Below are 27,393 nucleotides of genomic sequence, written 5' to 3'. Positions count from 1 at the left end.
TAGTGGCTGACCTGCTCTGCCACCTGAGCTACAGCTACAGCTACAGCTTTAAAAAGTAATCCTTTCGCTACCTGGCTTCACCAACATAAAGACCAAATGAAACAGGAGACATTCATAGAGAACATTGTTTGTACTTTATTTTTGAATGTTTAGACTCAGCTTCTTCAGTAAATACAGCACATTGAATTCATCTTTGCCATCGGATCAGCTGTGCCTTACCCTCCACCTGCTTCTTCCCTTTTCTTCTAGTCTCTTATTCATTTTTTTTCTCATCAACTGTATGTTTTAAAAATCTGAATTAAAGCCTGTGTCTCAGGGGACATAAGATTCCCTTAGGTACTGTTTTTTTTCCTCCTAGGAAACATGTTGTCTCATTTCCTCATTGGAGTTTTTTTTTTTTTGCTTTTACAGCACATTCAAGGAAAAATGTTTGTGTGGATTCTTTTTGTGCACAGGTAAGAACATTTGTAGGTTTATAATACTGAATGAGGATCAATATCTCTGGTTCTGCAGAGAGAAATCAGAGAGGATCATTAATCTAAATATTTCCATGAATATCAGTTTGGTACTGTGTGTCACAATATTGTATCTCTGTCTTTCCCTTTTGTTGAACAACGCCTAGAGTTACCCTGTGATTCGGGTATATCCCCATCCTCAACAAACATGTGAGTGGGCGTTAAGGCGTCTGGGAAGGGATCTCAAAACTGGATTATAGATGGCAGAGAGTTGGTGTCGTAAACCCCCGCCTCTGTTCAAAGATGGTCGCTCACAGTGGACATAGATGGCTTCTTTCACTCCTCTTTCAAACCATCTGTCTTCTCTGTCCAAAATGTGAACATTGGCATCCTCGAAAGAGTGTCCTTTATCCTTAAGATGCAGATGGACTGCTGAGTCTTGTCCTGTGGAGGTGGCTGTGGAGGTGGCTCTTCTGATCTCAGGAATTCGCATGATAAGGTGGGGCCAGGTTTCACAATGAACTCACCCGAAACTCTGGCTGATTGGGACCCACACCCAGTTTCACACGTTGGCTCAGGCGATTAGAGGATCATCAGGGGGTCCTTTTGTCCCTCTGTGGGGGGATACTCCCACTAGGTTTATATCTGGGACTCTCCACCATTTGACCTTAGAACTGAAGAAGCTTCTCGGATGAGAGGTGAAACGTCTTCAAGCAACTTAAAGAAGTCCAGACGCTTTTCTTTGCAAGCTCCTTTGACTACTTCTAGGTTTGTTTCAAAGAGGAAGAGATAAATCACTGCTGCCAAAGTCAAATTTGAAAACTTATTTGATTTTTGTCTGGTTTGAACTCCATCATGACAAGTCCAAGTGACGTGTGCAGAATTCGCACCTTCTTTGTGTTAGTCAATCAATCCAACCCACACGATTCAGCTTTGTAAGCCATTGCAGCCTGTCGGATTTCTGTAAACTGATATTATATATGCTAATGTACAAAACAAGGCTTTTTGTAATGCTCCACTCAACACCTTAGAAGGGACAGATAATTGGCTTGCCTCCATTGGACATTCAACATCTAGACCACAACCAGTTACTGAGAATCTCCTGACTCGTTGGTAACCACAACCCATTTTCCAAGCTGGCATCTTTTCTCATGCTGAGCAAAGGGGATGAAGGGACCTTGTGTAGTCCTAATGTGCCTGTTAATATTTGATGAGTCTTCCACTAAAGACAGATGACAATGCTCTACACCCCACTAGAGCTGGACAGGGAGGGGGTCCCTGATGGAGAGCACTTGCGGAGTGTAAAGTGCATGGAAATTGGCTCTTATTGGCTGTGAGTTGAAATGGAGCTAGAATGAGTTACTTGTATAACAGCCTGGATGCTTCTTGAGCTTTTTCCATTGTGTGGAGAGAGGTGCAGAAGGAGCTGAATGTTGATAATGTGGTATATTTGAATACAAGTATGTGAGTAGGAGGATTAGCTGTAATTCATATTAGGAGGGCATTGTTCGCCTTCCCGTCCTCCTCGTCACCCATTCTGTCTTCCTTTCTGCTTGTTTAGAATTCCTTCCCTCCTCCCTCCTCCCTCTGCCCTGCCCAACCTTCCCATTCCCTCCTAGCGAACATCATTGTCTCACTGTTTTGCAGCCTCATCCCATTTCACTGTTTGCTGCCTCATCTGTTGTGCTCTGCTCTCTCTTTTTTCGCAAACACACATACATAGTGTGCATGCACTCCCGCCTTTCTGCACGACAGAGGTTGTTATTCCTGCTCCTTCAATTACAACATCAACTTATCCATGTCAGCAGGCTGTGCGTGTTGTGACTGCTGGTGAGGGTGGTCAGCTAGTAAATGACTGCTTTACCCTCCAGCTCACCTGCCCCATTTGCCTCTCTATCAAATCCACAAAAACACACACACGCACACAAGCAAACCGTCTCTGCACCTGTCTTTGTGAATTCATGCCATCGCCCCTTTTGTAATTACCATCTAGTTTTACCACCAAGCTTTTCTTATCTAACACTGCTAAGGCCCATTTGTCTTTGTTTACAGGACACCACTCACATTAATCCTCTCTTCTTCGATAAATAACATAAAAATACAAAATACATAAAAACATTTTTGCATTTCAAGACTTTCCAGTTTTCTTACGTTGGAGTTTTAACTAAATATTACATTAAATGCCCAAAATGAAGCTGGATATTTTTAATCACAGAGTCTACACCAGGGGTAGGGAACTCCAGGCCTCGAGAGCCGGTGTCCTGAAGGTTTTAGATGTGTCTTTGATCCAACACAGCTGATTTAAATGGCTACATTACCTACTCAACATGTTTTGAAGTTCTCCAGAGCCCTGGTAATGAACTAATCATTTGATTCAGGTGTGATGATCCAGGTGTGATGATCCGGATCCTGACAGATGCAGTGATGTGGACACTGTATCAGTCTGCTGTGGTGAAACAAGAGCTGACCCAAAGATTTTGATGTTAGAAAATATGCAATGTTCATTGCATAACTGATAATGCTCTAAGACAGGGGTGCTCACACTTTTTCCGCATGTGAGCTACTTATAAAATGACCAAGTCAAAATGATCTACCCACTACAAAAATCCAAAACATATACTTATTTATAAATATATTGAGGATTCTTTATATCTACAATGTATATACATGCATAACCGCAATATCCAATATTTCACAACACAATTAACTATGTAAATTTTTTGTCATTACCTGAGTTTACTCTGATGACTTGCACTGAATTGAATCAGCCAGGGATGCATAGTCCGGACAGTAGCTGCTGATGGCCAGGTTTAAGAGAAAAAACCGAGAGCTAAAAATTGGAGTTAACTCGCTGACTAGCTTGTCAGTTTTACTACACTTCGCGCCGCTGTTTGCGCATGCGCAGCGACCTAAGCGTCAGAAAAAATCTGCTGTCATCTGACTGGCTTCCCTGTATCAATCAAGTGACGGGATGGATGATAGGCTGGCATCTATTTTTTTAATGCCATGCGATCTACCAATACTACCTTTGCGATCGACTGGTCGATCGCGATCGACGTATTGAGCACCCCTGCTCTAAGACATAATAAGTTTTGCTATTATTATTTGCTATGATAATTGCTTCTCATTGTAAATTATTTTTGGGGTCCCCAGGGATGCAACTCAGTAGTCCCTGTATGTAAATTATGTAGGATGTGTATGTATGTAGGATGAGGGCTAAAATTCAAAATTCGACTTATTCTAAGAAGTATTTAGGGCAGGGGTGCCCAATCCCGGTCCTCGAGAGCTACCGTCCTGCAGCTTTTAGATGCATCCTTGTTCCCACACACCCGAATCAAATGAATGGCTTGTTATCAGGCCTTTGCCAAACATGATGGCATGCTGAAGAGGTAATCAAACCATTTGATTCAGCTGTGTTGGAGTAGGGATGCATCTAAAAGCTGCAGGATAGTAGCTCTCGAGGACTGGGATTGGGCAGCCCTGATTTAGGGTGCTTTGACAAGGGGATGACTGCACAAGTACCTGGTGTTGGCAGCTGCTGGTGGGCTTCACCTCAGCTAATTTGAGTCACTGGACTGGAACACTTGAACATACATGTGTCACGATCCTGGGTCTTATGACCCAGTGTTTTGAGTTTTAGTTCATTTTGATGTTCATAGTGTATGTTTAAGCTTATTAGGTTTCCTATGTTCATTTGCTTATTAGCTCCCCCTTGTGTTTTCAACCCCTGTGAAGTCTCCCTTGCCCTTCATGTGTTTCATGTCTGTTGTCTTATGTTGTCATGTCTGCCTCTCATGTTTCCTGTTTTATTTTGAAGAAATCTCGTGTTTTTTATATTATGGAGTATGTTTTGAGTCCTTTGTTGTACTGTTTCTTGTTTCCCTAGATTTCAGTTATGGTTATCATAGGTTTAGTTCTTTGGCTTTGTAATATGGCTTCCCTGTGTTCAATGTTGTGTCTACTGTGACCTCTATGTACCATGTTTCTGGTCCCTATAGTCTGTCTTCTCAGTTGCTGTTAAGTTTGCATGTTTAGAGTTCAGTCAGTGTGTTTCCTGTTTTACTTTGAAGGTCCATGTCTCATGTGAGTGTTTCTAGTTTTGCTTCCCTTGTCTCGTCCAGCCTGATTACTCCCAGCTGTGGTCTCCTTCTGTGTCTCATTCCCTCGTTATCCCTCTGTGTATTTAAGCCCTGTGTTTCTCTTTGTCAGTGTCGTAGTCTCCCCCATGCTGTGTGTGATTCTCCCCGTGTCTCCTGGTATACTTTATGATTAGCTTTCCCAGTTTAGTTTTGTATTACCTGTGTTCTATTTTTCCAGCAATTAAAGCTGTGCTTTTGAGTTCAAGTTCTGTCCCCGTGAGTTTGCGTTTGGGTCCTCTCCTGCCTGCCACACAGCCGAAACATGACAGAAGACTACGACCATTACATGGACCCAGCAAACCGCTCTCAGCTGTATGAGCGCCAGGAGGCAGCCCTCGCCCAGCTGGAGGAGGAGCTCCGCTGGAAGCCGTGGCGCGCTCCGGATTTTGAGCACATATTCCACGGAACTCGGCTGGCTTTTGGAGGTCCCCGAAGTTGCCAAAAGCCTCCGCCTGTTGCCCCGCTTGCACCAAAGCTCCCTCTGAACAGAAGAAATCAAAGACAATAATCACTCGCCAAAGGCTGTAAATGCTTTTAAAGGAAAAACTGTGAGCAATGTCACCAGGTCTAAAACACTCAGTTCAGGTTCTGTCAGTTCAGGTTTTGTCAAGTCTGGTTCAGTCATCCCCAAGTCAGCTCACTCTAAGACCGTTAACCCAAGGACGTCAAAACCTGCTAAAACAAAGACTGAAGAACATGGTGGGGAAAAATGCTAAGTTCATTTTTGATAGGTCTGTTTTTGTCGACCCAGTACATATTAACCCTAAGCCTGCCAATTCTAAGACTGTTTTTTCTGAGCCCGCTCCTTTGCCAGCTCGTGTTCCTGCTCCCGGGGCAGCTCGGGCCCAGCGTACCCCTGCACCCGTACCAGTTCCTCGGGTGAGGGAGGCTGAGGTCCAGTTGGTCCCTGCTCTGGTTTCCAGGCTGTCTGAGGCTCTGTCAGTTTCTGCACCCGTACCAGCTCCTCGGGTGAGAAGGGCAGTTGCCCAGCCGTTGCCTGTCCCGGCTTCCAGGGTGAGGGGGGCTGTGAACCAGTCCACCTCTGCACCCATGCCGGTCCCCAGGGTGAGGGCAGCCAGGATACAGCCCGTCTCTGCACCCGTACCTACTCCTCGGGTGGGAGCGGCTAGTGTCCGTCAGGTGCCTGCACCCGTTCTTGTTTCTGCTGAAGACTCGGTCAACCCCGCCCAGCAGTCCTCCCTGTGTTCCAGAGGCTCAGGAGAGTACAGTCCACAACCATCACCACCATCACTGCTGCATGCTTTTCAGTCTATAGCTCAGTCATTAGCTCTATTAGCAGCCCAGTCCATAGTTCATTTTCCTGTGTTTCCGTTAGCTCAGCCCTTAGCCCACTGTGAAGCTCAGCCAGCTCCCCAGTGTTTAGCTCAGTCATTTGTTCCATCACCCGCTCAGCCTTCTGTTCAGCCAGTAGTCTCTGCACCTACTGGTCCTGCCACTGCTTCAGCTGGAGGGCCCGAGGAGCCCCTTATGCCTCGTCAGCTGGAGGGCCCGAGGAGCCCGTCCAGCCTCATGCCTCGTCAGCTGGAGGGCCCGAGGGGCCCGTCCAGCAACCTTCCTCGTCCGCTGGAGGGTCCGAGGTGCCCGTTCAGCCACCAGCTGCTCCACCAGCAGCCTCATCCACGCCAGCTGCGGCCTCCGTGTCTCCGCCCACGCAGTCGCCTGGTCCACTCCATCCGAGTCTTCATCCTCGTCTGGTCCGGCCTCGGCCTCTGCTTCTGCCACGCCTGGTCCGGCCTCGGCACCTCGGGATCGCCGGCCACTTTCCGGGCCACCAGCTGGACGTCACCGCCGTCGAGGTCGGCCCCCTGAACTGTTTCTACACCGTTGCCGTCCGCACGGTCGGCCCCTGAACCGTTTCCATGTCGCCGCCGTTGCCGTCCGCATGGACGGCCCCCGGAACTGTTTGACTATGAACTCCTGTGCCGTCAGCCTCCAGGCCGGCCCCCTGAGGAGTTGTGAACTGTTCCCTGTGCTCCTATGCTTTTGATGGACATTTTGTTTTTGTGGCCTTGTCTCCCTCATGCTGTGTGTGATTCTCCCCGTGTCTCCTGGTATACTTTATGATTAGCTTTCCCAGTTTAGTTTTGTATTACCTGTGTTCTAATTTTCCAGCAATTAAAGCTGTGCTTTTGAGTTCAAGTTCTGTCCCCGTGAGTTTGCGTTTGGGTCCTCTCCTGCCTGCCACACAGCCGAAACATGACAACATGTGGTGTGACAAATTATTTGGCATGCAATAATTATATAGCTCATGCAAAAAGTCTGGCCTTTAATTTCAGTGTGTGAAATTCTAGTATTTTATTAGTATGTTACTTTGGAATAATTAACAGGTGTTGCACGTTTACAGATTGTAGATGAAACTTGTCACCAAGCTAATAAACTGCGATGATTTTGTGCAGACCCATTAACACAGTGGACAATATTTGCATTTCCCTGCCATCACAAGTGAAAGGAGGTGTTCAGGCTGGACTCAAAGCCAAAAAAATCAAATTTTTCAGGAACAAGACAGGACAGACGAAACTGTTTACAAAGCGTATTATTACTATACAGAGCTATCAGAGGTCTGCTGAAATCTACATGACTGCACCATGTAGTTCCATTTCTTCAAAGGTGGCGATCAGGCTATGGTGTAGTTTATGATGTCGATTATAGGGCTATACAGTAGCTATCAGTGTTGTCTCATTACTCCAAAAAAGTAACGTATGACACATTACTTGATATAAAAAAAAAGTAATTTGTTACAGTAGTTGTTAAATTACCCCTTGTTAAATACTTTCTCATTAGTCTGTAAAATGACCTGAAATGCATCGTCTCATAATAACCAGTAAGGAATATATACCTCAATATAGTGTACTTTCAACACACCAACACATTTATTTATATATATATATATATATATATATATGGGGTCTATCACACCAGGCAAGACCCCAGGTGCAGGCTGTGTAAAGATGCCCCAGAGACAATCCAGCACATAACAGCAGGGTGCAAGATGCTAGCAGGCAAGGCATACATGGAACGCCATAACCAAGTGGCCGGCATAGTTTACAGGAACATCTGTGCCGAGTATAACCTGGAAGTCCCGAGGTCAAAATGGGAGATGCCCCCAAGGGTGGTGGAGAATGACCGAGCTAAGATCCTGTGGGACTTCCAGATACAGACGGACAAAATGGTGGTGGCTAACCAACCGGACATAGTGGTGGTAGACAAACAGAAGAAGACGGCTGTAGTGATCGATGTAGCGGTTCCGAATGACAGCAACATCAGGAAGAAGGAACACGAGAAGCTGGAGAAATACCAAGGGCTCAGAGAAGAGCTCGAGAGGATTTGGAGGGTGAAGGTAATGGTGGTCCCCGTGGTAATCGGAGCACCAGGTGCGGTGACTCCCAAGCTAGGCGAGTGGCTCCAGCAGATCCGCAGAGCGCAGTCCTGGGAACAGCTAAGATACTGCGTAGGACCCTCAAGCTCCCAGGCCTCTGGTAGAGGACCCGAGCTTGAAGGATAAACCGCCCGCAGGGGCGTGCTGGGTTTATATATATATATATATGTATATACATATATATATGTATATATATATATATATATAAGCAGCTGGATAGCGTAGTGGTTAGACTACACGCCTTTGGAACAGAGGATCGCAAGTTCGATTCCTGCCTGGGGCGTCTGTATCCAGTAAGGGTCCTAAGGCTAGACCCCCTATGCTAAGCAAGCCTACCGCAGACATGAGCGAGACAGATAAATATGAAGGCATGCCGGCTCGGACGTCGCCCGGATCAACAAGGTCCGCGTCAGGTGTTGAGGAACCAGGGCACCCTGACGAAAAGTGGGCTACTGGAACAAGAAGGCATCGGTGGGCAAGAGACGAAAACAGGGCGTTGTTGGAATGCTACTACGCAAGTAACCCTGGCGGAAGGGGCTACATGAATAGGCTGAGGGACCTATGGATTCTTCGATACCCAACATCCACAATGACGGCGAAACAACTAGTAGCTCAGTGTTCCAACATTCGAAAGAAGGGACTGCTCTCACAGCTAGAGATTGACAAGGTACAACACAAATGCTACGGCAAGGAGGAGTCAGGACGCCAGGTCAGGGGGGCGATATCATCACCCCCACCCGAGATTGGGTACATAGCCCCAAGTGCGATAGGAGAGTTAAGTGCGAGAGGAACTGACCTGAAAGATAGGATCATGGCCAAGCTTGAAACCTGGATCCCCCGTAGCCGGTTACCAAGATTACGTGAAGTACCCTCAGAAGGTCTGCTAGATGATGTTAATGCAGCACTACGGACGATACCTACAACCACGATTACCGACACTAACAAGCTGATCTACAATACGGCAGCAGTGATCAGTGAGATGCTTGGCTACAAGTTGAACAGCCACAAGGGGCAGTACCCTCCATGGAGAAGGAGGCTAGAGGGCAAGATCAAAGTAGCACGGAGGGAGGTTAGCCAACTAACGGAGTTGCAGAAAGGTGCGACAAAGAAGGTGCATAAGAAATACAGCAAGCTGTCCATACCTGAGGCCTTAGAAACTGCCAAGCAAAGACTCACAGCCTTGGCCAGCCGCTTGAGGAGGTACACCAGAGAGATAGAAGGCAGGAGAATAAACCAGCTGTTCTCCACAGAACCAGCAAAGGTGTACTCTCAGTGGCAAGGGAACAATAAGAGAACAGCACCACCAAGGCTGGAGACCGAGCAATACTGGAAGAGCATATGGGAGAAGGACGCAACCCATAACGGCAATGCTCAGTGGCTAGTGGATCTGAGGGCAGACCACAGCAACCTCCCCGAACAGGATCCAGTAACCATCACAGTGGCAGATATCCAAGAAAGGGTCTCCAGTATGAAGAGTTGGACAGCACCAGGGCCCGACATGGTTCACGCCTACTGGCTAAAGAAGCTGACTGCACTCCACGAGCGTCTAGCAGCACAAATGAACCAGCTGCTAGTTAACGAGAGACACCCGGAATGGCTAACCGAAGGTCGGACGGTCCTGATCCCCAAGGACCCCAAGAAGGGACCGGTCCCCTCCAACTACCGACCAATAACCTGCCTCAGTACTACATGGAAGCTCCTGTCAGGCATCATATCGGCTAAGATGAACAGGCACATGGGTCAATACATGAGCGGGACACAGAAAGGAATTGGCAAGAATACCAGAGGCGCAAAACACCAGCTACTGGTAGACAGAACAGTCAGCCGAGACTGCAAGACCAGACTGACCAACCTGTGCACTGCCTGGATTGATTACAAGAAGGCCTATGACTCAATGCCCCACAGCTGGATACTGGAATGCCTAGAATTGTACAAGATCAATGGGACCCTAAGAGCCTTCATCAGGAACTCAATGGGGATGTGGCGTACAACACTAGAGGCCAACTCCAAGCCCATAGCACAAGTCACCATCAAGTGCGGGATCTACCAAGGAGATGCTCTGTCCCCACTGCTGTTCTGCATAGGCCTGAACCCCCTCAGTGAGATCATTAACAAGACTGGCTACGGATACCGACTACGGAACGGAGCAGTTGTCAGCCACCTCCTGTACATGGATGACATCAAGCTGTATGCCAAGAGTGAACGAGACATCGATTCACTGATCCACACTACCAGGCTATACAGCAATGACATTGGAATGTCGTTCGGACTGGAGAAGTGTAGTCGGATGGTAACAAAGAGAGGGAAGGTAGTCAGAACTGAGGGGATTGAACTACCAGAAGGCAACATTGCAGACATAGAGGACAGTTACAAGTACCTGGGGATCCCGCAGGCGAATGGGAACCATGAAGAGGCCGCTAGAAAAGCTGCAACCACCAAGTACCTGCAGAGGGTCAGGCAAGTCCTGAGGAGTCAGCTGAATGGTAAGAACAAGATCCGGGCCATCAACACCTATGCCCTGCCCGTGATCAGGTACCCTGCTGGGGTAATAGGCTGGCCAAAGGAGGAGATAGAAGCCACTGACATAAAGACAAGAAAGCTCCTTACCATGCATGGAGGGTTTCACCCCAAGTCCAGCACCCTGAGGCTGTACGCTAAGCGGAAGGAAGGGGGCCGGGGACTGGTGAGTGTCAGCACCACAGTCCAGGATGAGACAACGAACATCCAAGAATACATTGGGAAGATGGCCCCAACTGACCGAGTGCTCAGTGAATACCTCAGGCAGCAGAAACCCAAGAAAGAGGAGGGAGACGAGGAACCATCATGGAAGGACAGGCCCCTGCACGGTATGTACCACCGGCAGATAGAGGGGGTGGCTGATATCCAGAAATCCTACCAGTGGCTGGACAAAGCTGGACTGAAAGACAGCACAGAGGCACTAATCATGGCAGCACAAGAACAAGCTCTGAGCACAAGATCCATAGAGGCTGGGGTCTATCACACCAGGCAAGACTTCAGGTGCAGGCTGTGTAAAGATGCCCCAGAGACAATCCAGCACATAACAGCAGGGTGCAAGATGCTAGCAGGCAAGGCATACATGGAACGCCATAACCAAGTGGCCGGCATAGTGTACAGGAACATCTGTGCCGAGTATAACCTGGAAGTCCCGAGGTCAAAATGGGAGATGCCCCCAAGGGTGGTGGAGAATGACCGAGCTAAGATCCTGTGGGACTTCCAGATACAGACGGACAAAATGGTGGTGGCTAACCAACCGGACATAGTGGTGGTAGATAAACAGAAGAAGACGGCCGTAGTGATCGATGTAGCAGTTCCGAATGACAGCAATATCAGGAAGAAGGAACACGAGAAGCTGGAGAAATACCAAGGGCTCAGAGAAGAGCTCGAGAGGATGTGGAGGGTGAAGGTAACGGTGGTCCCCGTGGTAATCGGAGCACTAGGTGCGGTGACTCCCAAGCTAGGCGAGTGGCTCCAGCAGATCCCGGGAACAACATCGGAGATCTCTGTCCAGAAGAGCGCAGTCCTGGGAACAGCTAAGATACTGCGCAGGACCCTCAAGCTCCCAGGCCTCTGGTAGAGGACCCGAGCTTGAAGGATAAACCGCCCGCAGGGGCGTGCTGGGTGTTTTTTATATATATATATATATATATATATATATACATATATATATGTATATATATATATACGTATATATATGTATATATATATATATATATGTGTGTATATATATATATATATATGTATATATATATATATATATGTATGTATATATATATATGTATGTGTATATATATATATATGTATGTGTATATATATATATATATATATATGTATGTGTATATATATATATATATATGTATGTGTATATATCATAATGAAGCCACACATATGTATTGTTTTAGTGTTTACTGTGAAAACAAAGCCAACAACACAAGTTGTCTTAAGAGACTTAAAAGCAATATTGAAAGTGATTGAACAGGTAGAAACATGGGCTGACTGCTCATCACTGTTTTTGTTACCCGCTAAGGACAGCACTCAGCATGCCAACAAAAAGCTACCCAAGAACCCAGACTTATGCTAAAGCTGTTTGTGGAGATGCCTGCAAAGAGCTGAGGCTTTGTTGGCATTGTAACACAGTTGTTTCTGTCCTGGACAGAGTTTGCACTTCGCCATCAAGTTCTTGTCCTTTTGTGCAATAAAAAATAATAGTGCAGTAAAAGTCTCTGCTCCACCATTTTCCTTCTCCTGCACACAAATCATCTGACTGTAGTGTGCAGGAAAAAAAGCATATCTTTTTTTCTTTCAATCCACCTGGGGTGAGGATAACTGAAAAGCAAGTAATTAGTGTTACTGTACTAAATTAACCCTCCCATATTTAACCATATTTAATGGGATCTTATCAAAATACCATTAACCTGCTTGCTAATATTAGCATGTTAGCAAGCATGGAATGTAGTGCAATATCCCCCCTGGTGCAGCAATACAGCATGAATACTGTATTTACTGTTTCCCTAAATCAGTGTTGCAGCAGCAGAGTGGTAAAGGTTCACTCTGAAGTGTTTTGTGGCTTCAAAAACCTATAGTTTGTCATCTCTCTAGTTACGCCTGCATTGCATTTCATTGTCTCAGTGGTAACAGAGGCGAAGCACCCCCACCAAGCAAGTCCCTTTCTTTAATGCAAGTTTAGTGATTACTTTACTTTTTTAAGCATCTACAGTACAAAGGAAGAGGTTGTTTTAAGCTTAGGAAAATGAATACCCCGTGTTTTTATGGGATTTTCGGTCTATTTAAAAATTACAACATCACTAGTTTTTTCCTTGCTTGTTTAGATTTTTCCTGCTACACTTTGTAGTGTGCTTATGTCCCCGACCCAGTCTCACCACTTACTCTCTCTCTCACAGGCAACCTCCACTTTTCTCCCACCATCTTCTCCTCTCCCTCAGGTACTCTTGAGTTCAAGAGCTCTCAAAGCCTTTTTCCTCAGCGGTCAATAGCTAAGCAAGACCCCTTGAAATGGAGAGAGCGTGCACAGGCTGCAGCCTCGCTCCTGTATCATTCACGGAGCAGTTTGGCCCACACCTCACTCAGTCAGCCTTTTTACTGCAGCACCTCAACAGTCAGGAACTCTCTGCTGGCAGTAGTAAAAATTGAAACAGTAATGTGCCTTTCATCTCTGTATTTTAGGCAAAAGAGTTTATGTACCGTCTCGGTGGCACTAATGCAGCAGCCGTATTTGAGTTGCCTGTCTAAAAAGTATATGACACAGTAAGTCCAGTGTTAAAGTGTATGCTCATGTAATATGTTGCATTCTAAGTATGAAGTTCTATTATTACATTCACAATTTAAAATTGAACAATTGTAATGGTAATAAGACAGAAGGTCAGTACACACAAAAACAGTGGAACCACATTTCACAATAGATTTTGTGGGCATTTTCGTATTTGAGTTTGTGGCTCATGATAACATTTAACTTTTGTTTAGAAAATAATGATTAATAGCTACCTATGTAGCAAAGTACAAGTAGCAACTCAGCAAAGTTAAGTAAATTTGCGGGGGTATGTGAACGTGTCCTTAGATTTTTCTTTGTCTCCGTGTGTGTGTGTTTGTCTATATAATGTTTGTGTGTGCACAGACTTCTGTGATCTGATTTGTGGAGAGTGATGGCTCTCTGAGCAAAGCTTGACTTTGTCCTTGGAAAGACTAAAGAGTGCATTTTACCCCCAGGGAGAGATATCTGTCAGAGTATTAAGTTTTTCTACTAGAGCGTATGCAGGTATGTGTGTTCACTTCTCCCATGGCTCTATAGTGAGTACGGATGGATGGGATTTTCAGATCATGCGTGTTGTGGCGTTATGTGAGAAATGTGTTTTTACATCTTTTGTATATCAAATGAAGAGCCAAGGGAAGGCAACAAACTTTAAACTTGATTTGGAAGATCTTTTTGGACTTGTGGGAAATCAGTGAAATAGGTGAAGCAGAACATTGAGAGAAAATGGGCACACAAAAGTTTCAAGGAAAGTGTTTCAAAATAAAACTTACAGCGCACTGAATATGACCGGTAACAGCGTAGCTTCTTTGTGACAACTATTACAAAAACTCCCGAATGCGTTTAATATTCCACCCCAACTTCTACTCACCGTTACGATCGATGGCGAAGGGTGTGTTAGTAGTGGTGATCTGGTAGTTGCAGATCTGGCTGTATTGTGGGGAGCAGTCCTGATCAGTAGCCTCCACTTGCAGGATATTGTCATAAATCTTGCCCTCTGTCACTGCTGCTTGATACTGGGGCTCCCGAAACACTGGGGCAAACTCATTGACATCGTTGACCTGAATGTGCACCACTGCCCTGTAAACAGCAGGGGAGAACAGTAGATAATCATGTCAGTCGCTGTGAAGAAGTGAACACAAATGATTTTTCTAATTACAAGCCAGATTTTCAATAAACCAACGATGTAAAAGATCTGCAAACATTTAAACGCCTTAGTATAAAGGCAAAAGTGAAACTGAGAAATGATATTGTTTCCTTTGAAAAACACATACTAAATTAAACCGAGTTAATTAACCTCATTCCTTGTGGTTAATTATTATGTTGACTGGGTATAAAGAAAGCATCCTAGAAGTATTGGAAATTACTGTGCCAACTCAGGAACACTTCTGAAGTTCAGACACAGTGTACAAACTGGTTTGGTGCTGCATCTAAAAATGCAAGTTAAAACTGCAAAGCCAAACACAGAAATGCTGCCTTGTGAGGTTTTCTCTGGAGGCGATATTAAAACTAAAGAACATATCTAATTTAAACATCTGTCAGGGTAACAATAATACTGAAGGATATACAGTCAAGTGAAAATGAAAGTTTCCACTCCATGCAATCCTATGAAACACTAAGTACAGTACTCAGTAGCTTAAAACCCCTTTCAGGAGCAATAATGTGATGTATTTGTTGTTTGAATGAATTTATCAGTCTCTCACATTGCTGTGGATGAATTTTGGTCCGCTCTTGTTTACAAATTACTTTAGCTCATTGAGGGTTAGCACGCAGAGCTCTGCTAAGTTCCACAACAACATTGTAAGTAGGTTGAGATCTGGACTTACATTTGGCCATTGCAACCCCTTGGTTCTTTTCTTTTTTTTTTTAAATGTTTTATTGGTTGTGTGCTTGGCCTCATTGTCCTGTTTCATCAAATTTCCCTCAAGCTTTAGCTGTCAGACCGATGGCCTGACATTTGACCCTAGAATACTTGGTACACAGAGAAATTCTTGACTAACTCCATGACTGTGAGGTGCCCAGGTGGTCTAGCAACAGAACAAACCAAATCATCACCCCTCCACCAACATGCATCACAGTGCTTCACAGTTGGTATGAGGTTTTTAAACTGTTATCTGTGTTTGCCGGATGTGGTGCTGTGCAGTTTGACTAAACAGCTCCACTTTGGTCTCCTCTGTCCAAAGAACATAATTCCAGAAGCCTTGTAGTTTGTTCCAATCTAACTTTCCCAACATAAGCCACGCTGCCATGTTGTTTTCAGAGAGAATTGGCTTTCTTCTTGTAACACTTCCAAACAAACTGTACTTGATCACTATTTTCAAATAGTCCTGCCATGAACATCAACGTTTAACATGCTAAATGTGTCTGACATGAAGCTCAGACTCAAGAGGCTCTGGAGTTTTGTTCACTTGCTCTTAGGTCATGGTCTGTCCTTTGGGTGAATTTACCAGCATGTCCACTCCTTGAAACATTTTGGCATTGTGTTAATACACACCTGAATGCTGCTCCAGACCAGCAAACTGTCCAAACTCCTGCTTTTGTAGCAGTTCTTACAATTGCTGATAATCAGTTAATCAAGTGCATTTGATATACAGCAACTGGCTGTTTATTGTCCACATCCCTATGGAAGCAGTAGGGGTGTGCTTAGTTTTCCACAGGACTGCACAGGACTTGTTATTTCAACAAGATAACAGTTAATCACATTCTGCACGAATAAACATTCCTAGTGCTAAAATGGCCTCCAACAGTTCAGAGCTGTGACCCATTGAAAAAATGGCATATTTTCAAAATAACATTAGAACAAAGAAGTCTCAAATTGTTGTGCATCTAAACTTCGATATCAAGCAAGCATGGGAAAACATTTTTCTTTTAAAACTACAGCAGCTTCTTTCCTCAGTTCCCAAATGGTTACAGTGTTGAAAGTCGAGGTGATGCAATGCAGTGGTAAACATGCTCATTCTGAAACCTGAAACCATTCTTTAAAAATGTCTTTGGCATCCTTTATTTAAACAATACAGCAGTACAATATGCTGTACTTTCTAAATTTGTATTGAGTTATTCGGTTTATTTGTTTGCACATAACTGCATTCTTATTTTTATTTACTTTAAAGCATCCCCATTTTGGAAACAGGGCTGAAGGAGAAAGTAAATTAATTGTATATAAATATATCTACTCCACATCTTGTTTTCTTAGAACATGTGTCATGTTTGGTTAGGCTCAAGCTTTACCAAGCTTGATTTAAACTTATATGAACTGTACAGAATTAGTACAGTTAAAAACTTGCAGGACACCGGCCCTTGAGGCCTGGAGTTGGACACCCCTGCCCATGATGCATCGTAGAGAAGGCAGGATATCTCATGCTCTTCATGACTCCCTCAACTATTAAAGATGAAGGAAAAAAATCACCATAGCACTCCTTTAAAGACATTTCAAAATAGTAAATAACAAGGAATCATCACCTGCACATTAATGAACTCAAATATTCACGTTCATGAAATATTAACCCAATCAAAACTCGTGCAGCCAATTTTTTTATAGCAACTTTCAGAATAACAACATTTAATTAAGGTTTGTTGTCTTTATTTTCAATGTGGCATTTTTATCCCCAAAAAGAAAATAAAAGGAAGCGTGAAAGAACACACAGTAAAAGAACTTTATGAATGGGGAGAGGCTGTGTGTATTTATTGTTTTCAGCCTCAGTCCACCCAAAAATGGGAAATGGCTTACAAGGCTAAATACGTCTTCCACAGCCATGCATAAAGGACTAATTACAGCTTCCTAGATAATTGCTAAATTTGGATAGTTCAGGGCAGAGTTCGCATCAGCAGGTGATGGATTAGCTCAGTAACCACTAGTCGCATTGTGCTTTGTGTAATACACAATGTAGTCTGACCTAAAGCACTGTTTTGATTGTGTTTTGGTGCCAAAATAAGATAAAGCGAACCCCCAGATCACTTCATCTGCCAGATTCTTGCTTGCTATGCAGAATCTCCATCAAGCGCATCAAACTGCACTAATTAATTATTCCATAAATGATTTATCAACAGTTATTCATGGATAGTCACACATCATGTAAACTCCTCACCATTCATCACCTCAAAATGTCTTCATCAATATTCTCCAGAAAAGCGACAGATTGCATGATCAGTCCTTCAGTTCATTGACTGACAGTTGATGATGGATGGCAATGTGCTACAATAATTTGCTTTTGGAATGGCTTCAGAACAGCAAAGCCCAAGTAATACTTTGCTTTAAGCCACAAAGGGGTGGAGATGTGGCTTATGGGACTCGAGCTGGGTATGTAATGACGGTGAAATTATCCTATTCAAAGAAGCAGTAGATATTTCTCCAACGGTGGTTGGTTGAAGACAGAGACTGGACAACAAAGACAAAGCCAGCGGGGAGGGAGAGCGCAGGCAGAGCGCAGGCAGAATTGATTTTTATACTGCCTTATCGCACCCTGTCACAAGTCCACAAACACAGGCTATGATTTGTTTTTGAGCTTCTATTCACATGCTTGAATTATTTAACAGAACACAGAAAGGCCTAAACAACTCATGAAGAAAAGCTATTAAAAAAGACGTGGCAAAAGGGCAGAGACAGTAACTACTGTTAAGTACATTTACTTAAGCAAGTTCGCTGAAGTACAAACTAATTTTGAGAATTTCTTTTTTTAAACTTTTAGTTTCTGCTCCAATCGTGTTTTGAGTAACTGGTGTCAATATGCATCTATTTACACTGTATTGTCTTCACTCACACATCCAAATGATTGAATTTAGAAGCTCCAATCAAAGGTTTATAAAATCAAGTATCTTTCCATGCTTCTACAAACATTTGTGAAAGAATGGAATTTAAAGAATGCCAAGAGGTCAACAACTTTCTGCAAAGTCAGGCGCAACAAGCCTACATGTCGCCTGCAGATTAGCTCAAGAACACTGTGTAGAGAGCTTCATGGAATGAGCTTCTATTGCCAAGCCTTACATCACCAAGCACAATGTTTCAGTGGTCTCCTGGGAAACATAGCGTCCTGTCATTAATTTAAAATGTGATTTTGTCATGTGTCACTCACCTAAACAATGTTGCAGACCAAGCGGGATTAGCCCAGTGTTAATAGTGATGCTAACAGCAGTAGAAAAAGCACTGACAGATGATGGTGGCACCAGAATGTGCCGTAAATCCCTCTGCCAGCCTTGTTTTGTCATATTAATGACACTTGCTCATAAACACCCCCTCCCCTCACTGTGCCACTCTCCCCAGTGGTGAAAGAGGAAACATATGCTCTACTCCTTTGGGGTTTGTACAGAAAGACTCATCTGTGTGTGTATGTGTGTGTGTACATATGTGTGTGTGATTATGAATTCGTTCACACAAATGCATGATATATAACTAACTGCTATAACTGCAAAAATGTCTGGGTGCCTGTGTATCTCTGCTGATGCTTCACATCTGTCTCAAACAGACGCCTGGCTCTCTGGGGCAAGTCTTACTTGTGTGTGTCTCTATGCACGCGTGCGTGTATGTGTGTGTGTTGTCATAGTGCTGGAAGATTGCCAAGCTAAGCCCAAGGCTGCTATCCCTCCCTGTGACAGGCTCCAACTCACAAGGAGGGGTCCACAATGAGTCAGAGTGACACAGAAAGACAGTGGGGGGTTAAATGCCCCTATGGGTGAATGATCACACCACCTTTAAACAAAGAGGATTAAAAAAGTTGCACCATGGGGGATAGTTAGTTGAAAAGAAAAGTCACAGGTTAAACAAACTATATAATCCCACTGAGTGGGGAAACTACATTTGAGTTCCTCTTGTCACTGAGCATTTATAAGTGACAAGAGGAACTCAGAGGAACTCATTTATACACAGTGCCTGATCACACTGTTTGTAAAACATTTACACTGCTAGATGTGGCCGGCTATACAAGGACACACACACAGTAACAACTGTACTTGTAAATCCTATTACTCTAAAATGCATTTTGACATCCTTCAGTTTCCCTTAATGCTGACAAAGCACTAGTGCAATAATTTCACTTTCCCAGTTTGTCATTCCAACAGGTCATCTGACTGTTTAGATAACAAGTACAACAGAACAGAAAAGCACATGGAATCGCAACAGATGACCATCCCCCCCTGAGCCTGGTTCTGCTGGTGGTTTCTTCCTGTTAAAAGGGAGTTTTACCTTCCCACTATCGCCAAGTGCTTGACTGTTTGGGGTTTGTATTATTGTAGGGTCTTTACCTTACAATATAAAGGCTTTGAAGTGACTGTTGCTGTGATTTAGTACAATGTAGATAAAAATGAACTTAACCTAATGACGTTTTTGCAATTGGGAAAAAGTAAACAGTCTGGTTAACACATCTGACATGCATGTGAAAGGTCACTGGGTTGAGAATGGTAGGACACACAAAGAGAGCCTTAAAGGGGCAAAAGTTAGTGAACTTGTGCTGCTTCCAACACCAGACAAATGGGATGCTTGCATCAGGCATAAAAACTATGCTAAATCAAATTAAGATCGACCTGCTTTTGCCACCCCTTAGTTAATAAGGGAGATCCCAGAAGTATATACAGTGATTAGCGTACTGTATATTTCATTGAAGTTGTGAATATGCCTTGAAGCCACTTTTAACTGCAATAGGTAGCTATCAGAGTTTTTTTCCAGTATCATGTCAACTAAATAACAGTCTCTTCCTAAACCTAACCAAGTATATTTTTGGTGCCTAAATAGGTTATGTAGTTTTGGTTTTATCTAAACTTAACAAGTGGATAAGAAATGGAAAAACATCTAAGCACTAAGTACTGCATGAAAATGATCTCATGTCTGAGAAGCTTGGGCCTTAATCTCCATCAGCAAACAAAGATTGTTAGTAGGTTTGTAGGTGACACCTTGCCTTCATAGGAAATATTCAAGGCTCTGGTTGCATAGGTAAGCCTCTTGTATATTTTCAGCCCAGTCACTGTTTCCACTGCTTGCCTGTTTTCATTGCAAAGTTGAAAGTAGTTTAACTCAGTATACACCTATTTTGCTGTGCTAGTGGGTATTTTCTTCTTCTTTATTATAAAAATAAATAAATAATCTCTTCGCTTCTTATTTTGCTGTGGTTGGTGGATCAAGGCTAAGGGTAAACATGTCTGGTATCTGACAGAATGGCAGTATTTGACATCTAGGGATGAGAACTTGTTGAAAGAAACCAATCTGTGCATAGACCTGTTGTCAAAGCCAACATTTTGTTGATGGCTCACAGCACCATGACCTCCCCACTCTGAAGTCTCTAAGATTCTACTTTACTTTCCTCCTTTGAGACATGTTCATAATGGATGTTATATATTTAACACTTGAACAGACTTATGATATTTTGGGGGTATTTTCTGAAAAGACTGAATCAACAAAGTTCATTCTATCTCTGATATTTGAGTTACTAGTTATGTTGTGAACATCTGCAAAAAATATCAGCTCACAGCAGCTGATCCCCTTTCTGCTCCTACAACTGGCTCTTTCATGTAGCTCATGCTACTTAAGCTGCTTTCACCTGCCCACAGCTGATTTGCACCTGCTAGCTGCTATGCAACCCACCCCCACCGCAGCTCCTCCTTTCGATCTGTATCTGACTTAAATATAACAGTCGTCTTTGATGCCTACGCCGTTCTGTGCTGGGGTCTTGGTGTTGTTCTCTCTGCCTCCAGCTCTCCATGTATGCACATACAAGGACAGAGAGGTGAGCACTCCCCACCTTATGCATTCCACGTACACGCATGGAAGGTAGGTAGGTCTCAGAACAAAGCCAAGCTGCCAAATATAAATTACTGCACATGGAAATCTCAGTCTTTTTTTCAGTAATGGTGCTGACTGAAATAGTATTCCTGAATAGCAACATGACGGAGGGCATCAGTCTTCCTCTATGTTCCCTCAAAATTAATCAAAATACAATATTAGTATGCTCCTGTTGTTAACTTTCTTCATTCAAACAGCTACATCAAAAGTAGTAAATGACCAGAGAGTTTAAAGTGCTTCTAACAGCATCTAATCAGTCTTCTAGAACTGAACGCAGCATGCATAAAATACACAATTGTGTAACTTTGTTTTGCTTAATAACCCCAGTTGCCTGAATGTTGTCTCATTTACATAGAACACTGTATATCTAATAAAAGGAAGTAGTCGGTCTCTTTTCAATGATGTAAGTATCTCAGAAAATGAAAAGCATCCCAAGCAGTTGAGATGTATTTAAGTGCCAGGTGGGATTTCAACCCAGTTAAACCATACGCCGACACAATCAGATACCAGCTGCATGTTAAAGGCAGGCGATGCATGTTAATGTCAGGTTAGCATTGTTCAAAGCTTATTACATATTCATCTGCGCTCATTATTTATAAACACTGGCACTCAAACAGACTGATAGTATTGAACGCTTCCAATACACACACAAGTCAACATCCAACACAAAGGGAAAGGACTCAATTAATCTTTGACAAGAATTAGTCGAGAGGCTGAATCGTCAGATTCCTCGTGCAAGACCGGAATGGGAATAAACAACCCCAACTATGCCAGTGGGATCAATGCACAACACAACACAGGATAGTAACTTCAGCACTATGCAAGGAAATCGCATTTCCATATCGACAAGAATCCTCCTCAGAAGCAGCCACAAGAGACTCCACGGAGGCCGGCGTAATCTCAATAGGAGGTGATTTCGCTGCAAGGTAATCCAGTTCCGTTTTCAGCTTCGTGAGCCAATCCTCCTGACTTCACATGTGATACTATTGATCCAACCTGTGACTGATGGCTATGATGGCTTAAAGAGACAACCAGAGAGCTGGAATCTTTATAGAGTCGTCACTGGAACTACAACCTAAGCCAAAGTCATAAACAGTTTTATGTCCCACATGTAAAAACACCTAAGCCACAACATTAAAAAAGTAGACTGATAGACTGAGATACACCAGATATCTGCCATTACTATTTTCTATCTATCTATCTATCTATCTATCTATCTATCTATCTATCTATCTATCTATCTATCTATCTATCTATCTATCTATCTATCTATCTATCTATCTATCTATCTATCTATCTATCTATCTATCACACATATTACAAAATAGCTTCATATAAAAAAAACATACAGGTAATATGCATTGTTTTTTTCCCAATGTATCCAGCAATGAGATTATGAACTTGTGCTATAATTAAACGTCATTTCTGTGCTCAAGAAGTATCTCAGGTTTGTTTTCCAAGTTACGTCTTCTAAAACTGGTAGTTTAATGAATCTCAGAGAACGTCTGTTTGCATTCTTTGTTTGTTGTGTTCCCAGCACTTCTCTCTGTTTCATCTTTATTATACCTGTTGATGTTTCTTCTTTTCTTGATAAAAGTTTATAGAATTTATATAACATTGTGGTTTTTTTTTTAGTAGTTTCCACTATAGCTGTTAATAATCTATTTAAAATAGAAGACTACATATTATGCACGTCTCTTCTTTCTCACTAATCTAAAGCCCATGAATTGAAAACAATGTTTTAAGCATTTGGTCCAAATCTGGGTCTCACAAAATCTCAAAGTAGTGCAAAAATATTACATTACAAATATTATATAATAACATATTTTAATAAAACTATATAATACATTAAAAAGTAAAATAGTTATGACTGAATGGCGGCACGGAGCACCGCCTTTGCCTCCGCGAACACATCGGACTACAAACACGCACATTACCAACTCCGGAAGACGATCAAAGCAGCCAAATGTGAGTACAGGGACAGGGTGGAGCAACAGTTTGACAACCCTCGGAGTATGTGGCAGGGACTAAACACGATCACAGACTTTAGAGGGAAAACCAGCACACCGCAGACCACGGCCTCTCTGTGTGAGGATCTAAACGTATTCTACGCTAGATTCGACGCAGCGAACACCATGAGACCGGACAGTGTGCGCACCGCGGATGACGTCAGTGCGCACACTGTGTCTGAGGAGGATGTGCGGAGGTGCTTCAGGAAGGTGAACGCACGCAAAGCTACTGGTCCAGACGGGATTCCCGGCCGCGTCCTCAAGTCATGCGCGGCTCAGCTGGCTGGAGTGTTCACGCACATCTTCAACCTTTCCCTCTCTCTGTCTGTAGTCCCAGCCTGCTTCAAAATGGCCACCACCGTCGCTGTACCCAAATCCTCCACCATCTCCTCATTGAACGACTGGCGACCTGTAGCCCTGACCCCCATCGTAAGCAAATGCTTTGAGAAGCTGGTCAGGGACTTCATCTGCTCTGCACTACCCGACTCACTGGACCCTCTATAGTTCGCATACCACCACAACAGGTCCACTGATGATGCCATAGCCCTGACACTACACACTGCCCTGTCACACCTGGAGAAGAGAGACACGTATGTGAGAATGCTGTTTGTAGATTACAGCTCAGCATTCAATACCATCGTTCCCTCGAAGCTGGACAGGAAACTGCAGGATCTAGGACTGAGCAGCTCCCTCTGCAGCTGGATCCTTAGCTTCCTGTCTGACAGACGCCAAGTGGTCAGACTGGGCAGCATCACCTCATCCCCCGTCACACTGAACACTGGTGCTCCACAGGGGTGTGTACTGAGCCCTCTCCTATACTCACTCTACACCTACGACTGCACGGCCACTAACAACTCCAACATCATTGTGAAGTTTGCGGACGACACTACAGTGGTGGGTCTTATCACCAACAGTGATGAGACAGCTTACAGGGAGGAGGTCAGCGCCCTGACCCACTGGTGTCAAGACAACCATCTCACCCTCAACGTCGCAAAGACAAAGGAGTTGATAGTGGACTTCCGGAGGTGCAGAGAAGTACACACCCCCATCACCATCAGCGGCGCTGCTGTGGAGAGAGTGAGCAGCTTCCGGTTCCTTGGTGTACATCTGGCTGAGGATCTTACGTGGTCAGTACACACAAACAAAACAGTGAAGAAGGCACAGCAGCGCCTCTTCTTTCTCAGGAGACTGAAAAGATTCGGCATGAGCCCCCGCATCCTCAGGACCTTCTATCACTGTGCCATTGAGAGCATCCTCACTGGATGCATCACCACCTGGTATGGCAACAGTTAGTTTCAGATGTAGCCATTCTTGTATTTTGCTTGTTTACAACTGCAAAGCTCTCCAGCGAGTAGTGCGGTGCTCTGAACGGATAATTGGAGGTGAGCTTCCCTCCCTCCAAGACATCTACAGGAAGCGCTGCCTGAGGAAAGCAGGGAGGATCATCAAGGACTCCAGTCACCCCAGCCATAAACTGTTCAGACTACTTTCATCAGGAAGGAGGTTCTGCAGCATCCGGTCCCGTACCAGCAGACTGAGAGACAGCTTTTTCCATCAGGCCATCAGACTGCTGAACACGTCATAGACACCTCAGCTTCACTACTGGAACTTTAACATTATGCACTCCATACTGTACAGTAATGCCACTGTTTTGCACATGTCTCACTCTGTATATTTTATTTTATTTATTTTATATATTCTATTTATTGTTTACTCTATTTAATTTGTAAAATATGTGTACACACACACACACACACACACGTAGAAAAATATTTAGTATACACATCCAGAAATGCATACACTATTATATATTGTACATATATTTATTAGTTTCAGATGTAGCCATTCTTGTATTTTGCTTGTTTACATTATTGTATTTTGCACAACTCTGACGCTTGTGAAGCTCGCACACAAGAATTTCACTCACATGTGCTGTACCAATGTACCTGCACATGTGATGTGACAATAAAAGTGATTTGATTTGATTTGATTTGATTTGATCTGAATGTCCTGTTGCTTAACTCTGCTGACGAGCACCTCAGTGTCAGTGGATGTGTATTAACACCTGACTGTGGCTTGCATCGTGGATAGGAACGGGTTTCACTTTCTTTTGTCTGGTAAGCGATGCAGGCAAACACAGATGGCGCACTTCCTGCCGGTGCAAATTCATAATTGAAACGTGTAGCATATATTCCCCCATTACAATCTGTGAGCTGAGGATAAACAACATATTTCTACACGAGATGTGTATTCTCTTTCTTTCTTTTTTTTTTCTTGGCTTGTTGGGAATAATAGTCACGTCAACTAACAGGTTTTGACAGAATGAGGTTTCACTCATATTAGCATCAAGTGTGACAAGTGAGAAGTTAAGATTCTTGGTAGAATAAAGAGCCGACGCACTGACAGGGCAGTATCTGCGAGGAGTCCCCTGGTTTTCTCACTGCAGAAATTTATCATGACAGCTTATGCTAATGAGGCACAGCGTTTGGCACACTTCTTCACACATGAGGAAGTGACTTTCTTCCCTTTTTTTCTTTTTTTTTTAATGTTGAAAGGTGCTTTTAGGAGAGTATCTGTGAGTCGGTTATGAGATGCAAAATCAGCCTATCTATCCCCAGTTACACTGTTTGCCTTATTTGTATGTAAATGTAGGTATATGAGTGTGAATTTGTCTCAGCATTTGGGGTTTGAGAGTGTGTCTGTGTGTGTGGGCGTGCGTGGCTGTCCTTCAGCTGGCTGTTCAGTTGGATAATTAGCTTTTCATAAACGCGGCGAGGTTAGAACATGCAGGCTTCTAATGATGACTTTAATAACTACCGTACTGCCGAGCACAGTGTGCGAATGTGTGGCTATTTAGGGACACGAAAAAACATATGTGTGTCTACATTGAGTCTAGAGTTTCTTTTGAACACATACACAAATGAACACACACGTCCAGGAACACCTAACCTTGTGAATGTATTACCCTTCTTGACAGCCTCCAGGCTCTTAACCCCTGGGCCAGTGTTAAATACACGTGTCATGGTTAGGTGTGAGTCCTGGGAGGAATTATGAATATGACTTGCTTTGTAAGGCAGTGAAACATCCCCTACGCCTAATTACTCTGTAGAAATGGCACAACTTTGTGTCAAGAGAGGGGAGCGGGAAAAGGCGAGCTATACTCCTTATAGACAAACTTCTAGTCTTCTGTTGCTTATTATTGCTATAACTTGGTTGGATTTCAAGTGTGCCCATCCCAAAGGCTCAGTGCTTACATCTGTAGCTGCAACTGTGACTTCTGAGCTTTCTATTTAATGTTTCACAGGAGCACCGGCAAAAGAAAAAATCATATAATGAGTTACCCTTAACGATTATAGAAAAAAATGTATACGTTATGGCCCCTTGAGCAGGAATTGTCAGAGGTTTAACTGAAAAGTAGGTTCCCCACATAGGCTGCTTAATTTCAATCATTTTTAGAGGCACAAAAAAGCTATTCAATAACCAGAAAAGAAACGTAACATTGTTTTTCATACTGTGATTTTACGGGTAGATCTCAGATGTAACTTTTGATCCCTTCCTGATTAAAAAGTTGGAACGATCAGCCCTAAAACAATAAATCTGGGGGTTTAAATAAACGCTGACTTTACAGCTGTTTAGTTCTACTCGGCAGAGATCTAGAATAATAACCATATTTCTTTTGTCAGAACATAAAACCACACAAAACCTTCAATGATACAAGAAACATTGGGTATGGAGAGAAAGGAGAGAAAGAAAATTTGGGTCACAGTCAAGCTGCAACCTCAGATGTTGAAAATTGCATCTAACTCCTTCTTGCATTTGCTCTAATGGCCACGAGTCTGACAGCAAAAGGGAGTCTCCATGAACTCCTTTGTTAAAATGCCCGACTACGTTTATAAAGTTTACATACATGTTTTGGTTTCTGTGGATAGTTTCTGCTTTTTCAACTTTCACATTCTTTCAGGTCCTGGTGTTTTCAACAGCGTTGTCTAAAAAATATGGTTTGCTACGTGGAACACATCAGCCAACACATCACGTTGAGTGACGTTCTCATATTCTATCACTAGGCACCATTTAGCATATATGTGTGTCTGTGCATTGCACCTTTATAGTTTATGACTGTAGTTTCTTACCAAAATTGCTAGTTTGATCACTAAGCACTCTATCCTTGGAAACTTCTGTCTGAAAAAGCAAATTGCTAAAACTTGGTCTGCAAAATGTTGGTTCTGTAATACAGAATAAAGTTTGGAGATTTTTTCCTGCATGTTATGTCAGAGTTGAAAGCCTGCGGCCTCCAAAGCACCTACATTACATGCTGGTCAAGTAACCAGCTGCACTTTTAGTGTA

The 27,393-nt window shown here is 43.5% G+C and overlaps 1 protein-coding gene across 1 annotated transcript in view; it reads right to left on the bottom strand.

Annotated features, from left to right (window-relative positions):
- LOC308400704 (calsyntenin-2-like) overlaps positions 1 to 27,393 on the bottom strand; it is a 386,947-nt gene that overhangs the window by 147,580 nt on the left and 211,974 nt on the right. Inside the window, exon 4 of the mRNA XM_080888569.1 lies at positions 14,147 to 14,355. Coding sequence (XP_080744695.1) covers positions 14,147 to 14,355 — 209 coding nt within the window. The remainder of the gene's footprint in view (positions 1 to 14,146; positions 14,356 to 27,393) is intronic.

This window comes from Rhamphochromis sp. 'chilingali' (genome assembly GCF_963969265.1).
Source record: "Rhamphochromis sp. 'chilingali' genome assembly, chromosome: 8".
NCBI lineage: Eukaryota > Metazoa > Chordata > Actinopteri > Cichliformes > Cichlidae > Rhamphochromis > Rhamphochromis sp. 'chilingali'.
The sequence above is the reverse complement of the archived record's forward strand: the minus strand, read 5'-3'. Positions and strand labels throughout refer to the sequence as shown.